The 9147-nt window shown below is 42.7% G+C and overlaps 1 protein-coding gene across 1 annotated transcript in view; it reads right to left on the reverse strand.

Annotated features, from left to right (window-relative positions):
- The window catches only part of LOC144775526 (dimethylaniline monooxygenase [N-oxide-forming] 2-like), a 223986-nt gene extending 221349 nt beyond the window's left edge, over window positions 1–2637 (reverse strand). The window contains exons 1-2 of the mRNA XM_078659234.1: window positions 2506–2637; window positions 162–350 (exon numbers count right to left, since the gene is read on the reverse strand). Coding sequence (XP_078515360.1) covers window positions 162–350; window positions 2506–2637 — 321 coding nt within the window. The remainder of the gene's footprint in view (window positions 1–161; window positions 351–2505) is intronic.
- Window positions 2638–9147: the final 6510 nt, after the last annotated feature.

Consider the following 9147-nt stretch of genomic DNA (forward strand, 5'->3'; position numbering starts at 1 on the left):
CACAAATGTGAATAACATATGGAAGGTGATGAGTACTTACGCTGCGGACTAAAATCCTTGCCTTTATAGTGTCATTTTTTATGAGTTTCAATGCTACTTCAAAGTACACAACGATCCATACCATGTACCAACCACCCTCTGTTGATGTAGATTTTCCTCACCTTAAGTTTTATGTGTTTCATGAGGCCAAAGTGATCCGCATATAACTTTAAGTACTCCACAAACTTGGAGTTGTGGAGGTAGTTGGGGAAGTGGGTGGGCATGAGGAAGTCGCTGTAGCATGACATCTCCTTGGAGGAATTCATTACCAGTGACTGGTAGATGCTGGCTACTCCATCCACGACTTCTTCCTGCGACCATAATGGAAACAAGCATCAGGCACTCTCAGAAATGTGTATCAGCCAGTCCACAAAAAGAGATTTTTACACGTAAAATGGACTACTGGGACATGGTAGATCAAACATCTATGTTGAGAAGGACTCTATAGGCTTACAATAACCAGCATAGGCAAAAACAATAGGTCTGGCGTTTGCTGCAGTTCTTTTGACTTTGACAATGGTTGCTTTATCATGGTTTTTGCAAAACTTTATTGTTGTGGAAGCTGCTGGGTTCTTGTCAATCTAAAAAAAATTTAAACAATGGCTAAATGCAAAACTGTTTATTGGTCTCAAAAAGCACACATTACCATAGAAGTCCCTAGCTCTGAAGGGAACTACTTTGTGTGCTAATGTGCTTCTTGTTGAAGGGCAGAATGCCATCACTCATACTGAAGTTAGACAGCGACTTAAGTGGTGCATGCTGTAGTTGGCAGAATTAAAACTGTGCATGAAGTGTGGATAACACAAAAACAGACCAGTGATTAAGAGGGCAGATTAAAAGCACTCTGTCAGTAAGTAAGTATATTATCCATGTAATTTTCATAATATCTAAAGATCTTGGCTAACATCAGACCTAAAATGATAGTGAGCCCCCAAGCTAGCCCGGATGTGCACATATACATATTTGGTAAATGTGTACATTGCTTGTTTTATCTCATTCAGCACAACTAATTCAAAATTGCAGTAATTTTCCTAAGAAATACCCCCACCATCTGCCGACCCACATCAGTGTAAAATGTGTCTAGCTCTTCACCTCGACTTCACAATCCTGCTTCTTGAGGCCGACTTCAGAATGCACATCAACCAACGGTATTCACCTCATCAACTTGCATGAGTACCTTTATCACTGGGCATTCTTCATGTCTGGTTAGAAGAAATATAACCCTTTAAGGTCAAGGAAGGCCTTGAACCTTCACATTTTTCTTTTAAAAGATTTTTATTAAGTTTCATTACAACAAAGCATAAAAACATTCTTGTACATAATAAAGCAGCATAGCATAACACTTCAGCACCATGAGTACTAATCATTGTTATACAGGCATCAATTTGCATTTTTCCATTGTTCGTATTCAGGCCCAGTCCATCCACCCATAAATTAATCCTCCTCATCCGTGTCTGAATCATCAACTTCTCGCTCCGTAGGTGGTTCACAAATATCACCTCTATATTTATTCCATGCCCCCCAAATTGTACTCCACTTTTTAGGGCAACCTCTACTCCGGAACACCTCCTTCTCGGCAAACATGGCTGCATCCATGTCCCGTGTCCACATTGCGAGAGATGGCATTTCCGTCCCTCCCCACTTTTGTGCTATGTTTCGTTTGGCGACCATAATCCCTAGTGTTACCCAAATTTGCCCTGTGCGCGTGAGGTCATTCGGCTCCCATATATTTATTAAACAGCGCCTGGGCTCCGGTATAAGCGATACTCCCTCTGATTGCGATATGGTTCCAGTAATCCGTTAATTTAGGACAATCCCATATGGTATGGTAGAAGGTTACCTCTTCCCCGCAACCACACAGACAGTAGGGGTGCTCTGCTCTTCCCATTTTATGCAAATTATATCTACTGTAGTAGGATCTATGTAAGATGCGGAGCTGCACCAGCCTGAGGCGCGAGGGTTTGCCCACCTCTCTTGGGGATGCCAAGAACCTTCACATTTTTGAACTTTTAACTGTGCCAGCAGTTCACCCTTGTATCATTTGCTCTGATATGGAAAAGGCATCTACCTGGAAGACTATACAAGTAGCCAAAATAAAATAAACATTTGAAGCCTACGTATTTGTTCATAGTGTAAGTACATGACCTAGACAGTTGCAAGCGAATGAAATTGAATGATTCAATGTCAATCAACTTAATATATATATCTGCCCTTCATTTCATTGTCGTCCCAACCCTTATATTGCCCTCTCTTGGAGAAGGCACAAATGAATGCCGTCTCCAGTTTCATATTAACTGTAGGCATGTCTTAATTTTTCTATTGAATGCAGACATTAGTCACAATCTGTGGTATTGACATCATAATAGAGGGAAAATACTTCAGAAGACTGGCTATGAAAAAAGACTAGATCAACATTCCATGCACTATGATGTAGCTAACATTGTTATCTAAGAATGAAGCACTTACCTTGTACCTCCAGAGACCTCCAATGTCATCGCTCAATTCGAAGCAGGTTGGCTCCAGCCCCTCTTCCAGGCAGTGCTTGGTGGCCGCTAATCCGCCACAACCAGCTCCAACTACTGCAACGCTCTTCACCATGGTCTCCTACAGAAGGTTAAGGTTACAAAAACATAGTTTGGGTGCTTGAGAGAGTGGGGTTGTCTATATCTTAATCTTTGGGTGTAATCATTAAATAACCCCCACCACTGGTATTATGGACCTTTGTTTATTGACAAGGAGAAATTAAAAGGACCAAACATCTACTTCAATCCAATAACATGTTGAGTTACTAATGGATTTTAGTACTATTGATAAAGAGATTTGTGAATGAGGTAAAGGGTTTTATTCTCAGTTCTTTTGGTATTTAGTCATTCAATCAGTAGATTAGCATCTTTAGAACCAGCATTAAAATGAATATAATACAATAATTGATATTTCAATATAAGACAAAATAACATATTAGTCAAAAAACAGTTCGAATTGTACTATTATAGCAAGTATATTCCATAAAGGAAGTTCCCTAATCTAAATAACTCTGAAAAAATATAGAGTAGGGTGTCAGTTCCGATACTCAATGGAGAGTATTGATGAGAGAATCAATGCATACGCATAACGCCTCTGCATGCCAATCTGGAAAGTGTTCTCAGCTCTTAAGTCAACTGACAATCAATGAAAACATGTAAAGCAACCTCTCAAATAGAGAAGTATCAGAAACTCAAAGATAAGTCCCCTGTCAGAGTCGAGGGAACGATCCGGCAACTACTTTAGGAACATGCGCTTATATCAATAAACAATATTCTAGGTTGCAACATTATTTTCTTTTGTCTCTTGTCTTTTCCAATAGGGTTTCAGTAAACTCATGTGAACAGGCAAACACCCCATTTTCTCACACTCGTACAATAGACTTTAGACATTAGACCTTGGAAATTTACATTGTTCGCATTCTGTTTTCCTGACTGTTCTTCTCATGACTCATTCTTCATGTTGTCTCCTTTCCTCCCAGTGAGAACCTCACTATCAGTTGTCTAACACAAAACAAGTGTCTATTCACCAGCTAACAGAAAGCTTCTGAAATGTTACATCTGCAGCAAAGAGAAGAAAACATTTTCTGCAAACAACTAATTAAAGGAGAAAACAGGCCTTTGAATGTAAATGCATTATTTCAGTTAACATGGCATTGACGGTGAGACTAACAAATCAGCAATTATCTATTTCATGTATATGCCTATAACGTTTAAGCATGATTACCTACAACAAATGTTCGTATTTAGTGTACGTGCTAGTTAAATTTGGGGTTTTGCACCTTTTAATAAAGGAGTTTTTGTTTGGAAATTAAATTTGCTCTTTCACAGTACATCAAAAATACTCAAAAAAAGGATGCATTCAGCATGAGGCTTTCGTTACTCGCATGAGTAACCACCAGAAACACAGAAATAAAAGTCAGACTTCATGTATCAATAGGAAAGCATCCAAAAGGGTCCACCTGAGGTACTGCTCTCTGACCTTGAGTAATAAGAAGTGATGTTCAAATTTATATTCATTGCTCAGTTGATAAAAGAATAAAAATACATAACAATTAAAATGACAGACGTTTTTTAGTAGCTGTCTTTGGAGGATGAAAATAAAAAATAAAACTATAATTAACCCCTCCCGCGCTTGTGACGGTTCCGTCACGGCCCGCTGATTTCGCGCCTGCGCGGCGCGTTCTATTGAGCGGGCAGGGCCGTGACGGAACCGCTCCGACACAAGCACAGCCCACCCGATCGGCCTGGCAGAGCGGTTCCGTCATAAGCGTCGTAGCGCCGCACGCCCCCCCGCCCCTTAGCGCTGCGAAAGGGTTAATCATGAGCTAGTTAAAGGGACACAGCAATAAAACACAGGAAATGAACATTCTGCACTTCTCACAATTTTGAACACGCTGCATGAGCCATGCATTTCACAAACCAAGAAGCAAGCAGGGGGCACTTCCCATTCAAACAAGATGAATTTGCTTCTTTGCAGATCCTTATGCCTAATATCAACAAGCACTGGCAGAGCCAAATGGGTCTGGCATTAGCTGCTGACCTTTCGGCTTTGCTTATGCAAATTTTCTTTGTGAACAATTTTTGTACGAAAACAAACATTTTCTAAAAGCCAATTTTTATAAATATATATTTTAAGTAAAGTAACACATTTCACCAGTAGTGTGTGCTGCTGCAGAAGTGCACATGGTACAAGAGCAGAATGTTGTCACTCATAATTAGGTAAGTCAGTGGCTGAAGTAGTCTGACCTGTTGCTCCTTATTTTAAAGTTTAGTGGGCATTAGCAAAACTTAAATTACACTAGCCTGACCAATGTATCAATAGGGCTATTTGACAGTTACCATAAGTATGTCTAGTGTATATTTTAATGAAAAACAAAAGGTCTTGGTAACACCAGGCGTAAAAACATTGGTCAAAACAATTTTCTCTGCCCAACTATGAAAACTGCTCCAACTAAGACTTGTTTCAATGAGACAGTTGAAAAGACAAATTCACAACACAACTCAACAATCCCTTTTCAACACATTCTATAAGTTGCCTGCTATGACATTTGTTCCCTTTCAAACTGCTGGCATTAGAGCCACTACACGAATTGGGAGTCGTTTTATTTAAAGAACATGTTTCAATGTAAGCTTTCTGCTTCTTTTTTGTTCTCTATGGTTATTAAACTCACATGGTCTAAATTTGTACTTGAAGTCGGAGGACCCCAGCTGACTGTACCATATGTGCCTTGCTTTCCTTTTTCCCCAGAGGATTACCTTTACATTTTATATTTTTTTGTTTCAGTTTGAGGGGTACCTAATTGCAGGGCCATATCTGGGCATCTCCCAAGGAACATCTTTGCTAATCAGTGTGACAGGGAGGACCCTAATATGGCCTCCCCACTCTACAATCTGGAGGAAATATTTGCCTTTGAAGCCTAGGTTCTGGCTTGTGATAGACATCATATAGCTTTTGGGTGCATTAGCTACAGGCTGCTATGATGTCAATTATCCAAGTGTAGCTTAAGTCCAGTGATCTGTGGTAAAAGGGAGCCATATGTAGTTCTTTTTTTAAAGAAAAGCAGTGTGTTTGATAATTATTTATTGCAATCACTTTAATGATAGTGAACATAAGAGCTAAACGTGACATGCAACCTCACTTTTGCTATTTTTAGGTGTCTCCACCAACTTCACCAGACCAATCTGGGAAAAAGACTGATCATGACTCCAGTGATTGTTTATTAATTTTCAGTACTTTGCTTCTATGCGCGCTTGCATTTTAGATAACCGATTTGGTAAGGCATGTATATGTTCTCTGCATACTAGATAATTATGCCATCTGATGACCTTGCATGGACGTTTGAACATCTGGTTTTATTATGAATGAAAGAAGACATGTTCAGTTCCTGTAAGGCTCAATTCCTCATCTTGCTTTCAGTGATGATACTATTTTGACACGAGCTTTGAATTTGGACATTTATTATAGCACGAGTGACACAGGCAAAGCAAACTTGAACAGAAACCATTTTACACTTCAGAGATAACAACCCCATTAACCCCTTCCATGCTGGTGACGAACCCCAGCCGTCACGCTCCACTGTGCTCGTGTGCTGATGATGGCTGGGGTTCATCACGGCCCCGCCCTGTTCGATCGGCGGCCGCACACGGGGGGAATCGCGGCCGCACGGAAGGGGTTAATCTGAAGTTTTTTTATCACTCCAGCCCTAATTAAGACTGTGTCTGAGGAGTCGGAGTTATTTATTAATAAACATAAACTATTCGGAGTTTTTGGGGAATAGTATGCAGATTTAGGGCCTCATTTACAAACGTTTGAAGCTCTGCAGCGCAGCCAGTGGTGGCTCCTCGCTATCGCGGAGGAGCGTTGCCCCACTGCTTTTAAACAGTGCAAAGCAGAAAAATCAAACAATAATAACTTTGAGTTATTATCATTTTATGCTGCTTCGTGCTGCTTTGCGGGCGGATGGGTGGGCAGGGTTGCTCTGCTTGCGGAGCAGAGCAGGGGAGGAGTGGTTTGCCCACTCCTTAGTGCGCAATGACTGTTTGGTCGAACCTCTCGGCCACCCAAACTAGTCATGTGCACTATCCCCGTTCTCCATGCAGGCTGCATTTCTTCTTGTTGCGCCACTCCTACTTCTCCCCTGGGGAGGCGTAGAAATCTGACGCATTCCCAGGTTTGCGATAACTCGTAAATCTGTAAATGCTTCAGATTTCATGCGTGTTGCATGCGAACATCCACAGCAACACCCATGTAACACCCCTTTCACGCAGTGCTCTACGTGAAATGGGCACATATTTACAAGGCCATGAAAAGCCACATAAAAGTGGCTTTACGTGGCCTTTAAATATGCTGCGGCATATTGCACCACTGGAGCATCATACATAAAAAGAAGCCCTCATCAATTTGAACTCATTGTGTAAAAATGATTGAACAACACCTGTGTATAGTAAAATAGGGCGCAAAAGTATATGCCCGAAAGGTGTTGACAGAGGGTTATCTTTAACGGGAACTGCGAACTGTATATGGTATTGTTTTTTTATTTATCTTTGCAGCACCATTAGTATCCAGGCCCCAAGGATTCTGAGTTGTTTTTGATATATGATTGTCGATTTATGTGAATATGTATATATATATTTGTATATGTCATTGTAAATATATATGTATTGTTTATATGTTGAAAAAAACAAAAAGAAATATAAAATTGGATATATAATGATTTACATCATATCTACAACCTGGCGTGAGTGTGGTCGTTAAGTTAATTAGTTGGTTGGCTTGAGAAGGATTTCTCTTCAGTGGACCAATTCCAGTTTCCATAGAGTCTATAGTGAAATTTCGTTGTATCAATTCCACTGCATTTATTACCTTTTCTTTTGCCGGTCTTCTTGTCCCAGATGCAGTTGGAGTATTAGGGCTGCCCCCTTGTCTTTATAAACATTGTACCACTGGAGCATCAGAAAAGCGATACTCTGGCGGTGCAAAAGTGCCGCTAGGGCCTCGTAATGATGCACTTGGTTCTTAAAGCATGGAAGTACACATTTTACGGTAATTACTGTAGAGTTGGCATGCTAGTGTTCACGCTACATCACCACGTAGCGTGAACGGCGGCCATTTTGGGTCGCACGCGGAGTGCGCCAGATCGGGTGCCGGAGCGGGGTTTAGAGGCAGCAAGCTCGGCGCTCTCCGTGAGGAGATTCTAGATCAAATAAATATAAAGTTAAATCGCCCAGAGTGTCCTGTCATCAATAGGAGGAACCCAACCTCCACAGTGGCGACGAAGGCTGGGACCTGAGGGAAAGACAACGACAGGAAGCAACCCAAAGAAGCAACAATACAGGACAGCCACACAGCAGCACACAGACAGGCCCCCCCACGAGAGAGGCCAGAGGATCACGGAGAGTGCGGCAGAAGCTCAGGAACCCACCAGAGCCAAGAGGGAAACCAGGTACAAGGGCACTGCTCACCCAGTAGCAAAGGGGTGGAACCACCAGAACCAAGAAGTGTGAGGGGGGCAGGAAGATAGTTGCCCATGGCCACCGTACGCCCAGTAGAGCACGCAGGGGCGCGACACGGTACAGAGGGTGCCCCAACTGAGCAGGAGCACTGGCGGAATCAAGGGGCAGTGAGGAAAGAGACGCAGAGAGCACCGACCTCCAACCAGAACAGGGAGAGGAGAACAGTGCGCCAGGCAGTCCCAAGAGCCAGAATACAGTGCCGGATAAGCGCGATACTATGTGCGCGCAGGCAACTTTGGCGACAGCCCCAATACCATTCCTACCCAAACCGGGTGAACCCCTAATGAAGTGGGATGATTGGAGAGAGTACATCCTAAATTACATAGAGGACCTAGAAGATGAAAATGAGGAGGCATTCACGAGCAAAAGGAAAAGAAGAATTTTGCTGCACAACCTAGGCCCGGAAGGGATCAGGGTATTTAAGAACCTAGTACCCAAACCTCGGCAAGACACGGATGACGATGTCTTCGGCCATGCGAACGAAGAACTCAATGAGCACTACCGGCCCGCAGAGTGCGTGTCAATAGACCGCTACAACTTTCAACAGCGGAAACAAGAACCTGGAGAATCAACCGACGAGTATGTGGCGGCGTTAAAAAAGTTAGCGACGACATGCAAAAACGGCGCACTCCATGATGAGTTCATCAAGGACCAAATTGTGATGCACACAACAAATAAATCGGTGCAAGACAAACTATGGGCGAGCGGAGATGTCTCATTGAAAGAAGTGATCGCGATAGTGAAGAAGGCGGAACTGGTGCGGAGATGCACAGACGCAGCCAAAAGAGAACCAGCAGCGAGGCCAATGGTAAATAAGATAGACAAAGAAGAACCCAAAGGAGGGAATAAGAACGTGAGTGCGGCTTACAGAGGGCCCAACAGGTGGCCGGGGAAGCCGGGACCACAAGGGAAGCAGACGAAAGGAGTGAAGAATCCCTGCTACCGTTGTGGCAGTTCGGCTCATGAAGCACATGACAAGAGATGCCCAGCGTTCCGCGCCAAGTGCATGTTTTGCGGCATAATGGGACATTACGAAAAGGTATGCCGGAGGAAAGCAGGCTGCAACACGGTG

The sequence above is a fragment of the Lissotriton helveticus genome, chromosome 1_1 (assembly GCF_964261635.1).
Source record: "Lissotriton helveticus chromosome 1_1, aLisHel1.1, whole genome shotgun sequence".
NCBI classification, from domain to species: Eukaryota; Metazoa; Chordata; class Amphibia; order Caudata; family Salamandridae; genus Lissotriton; species Lissotriton helveticus.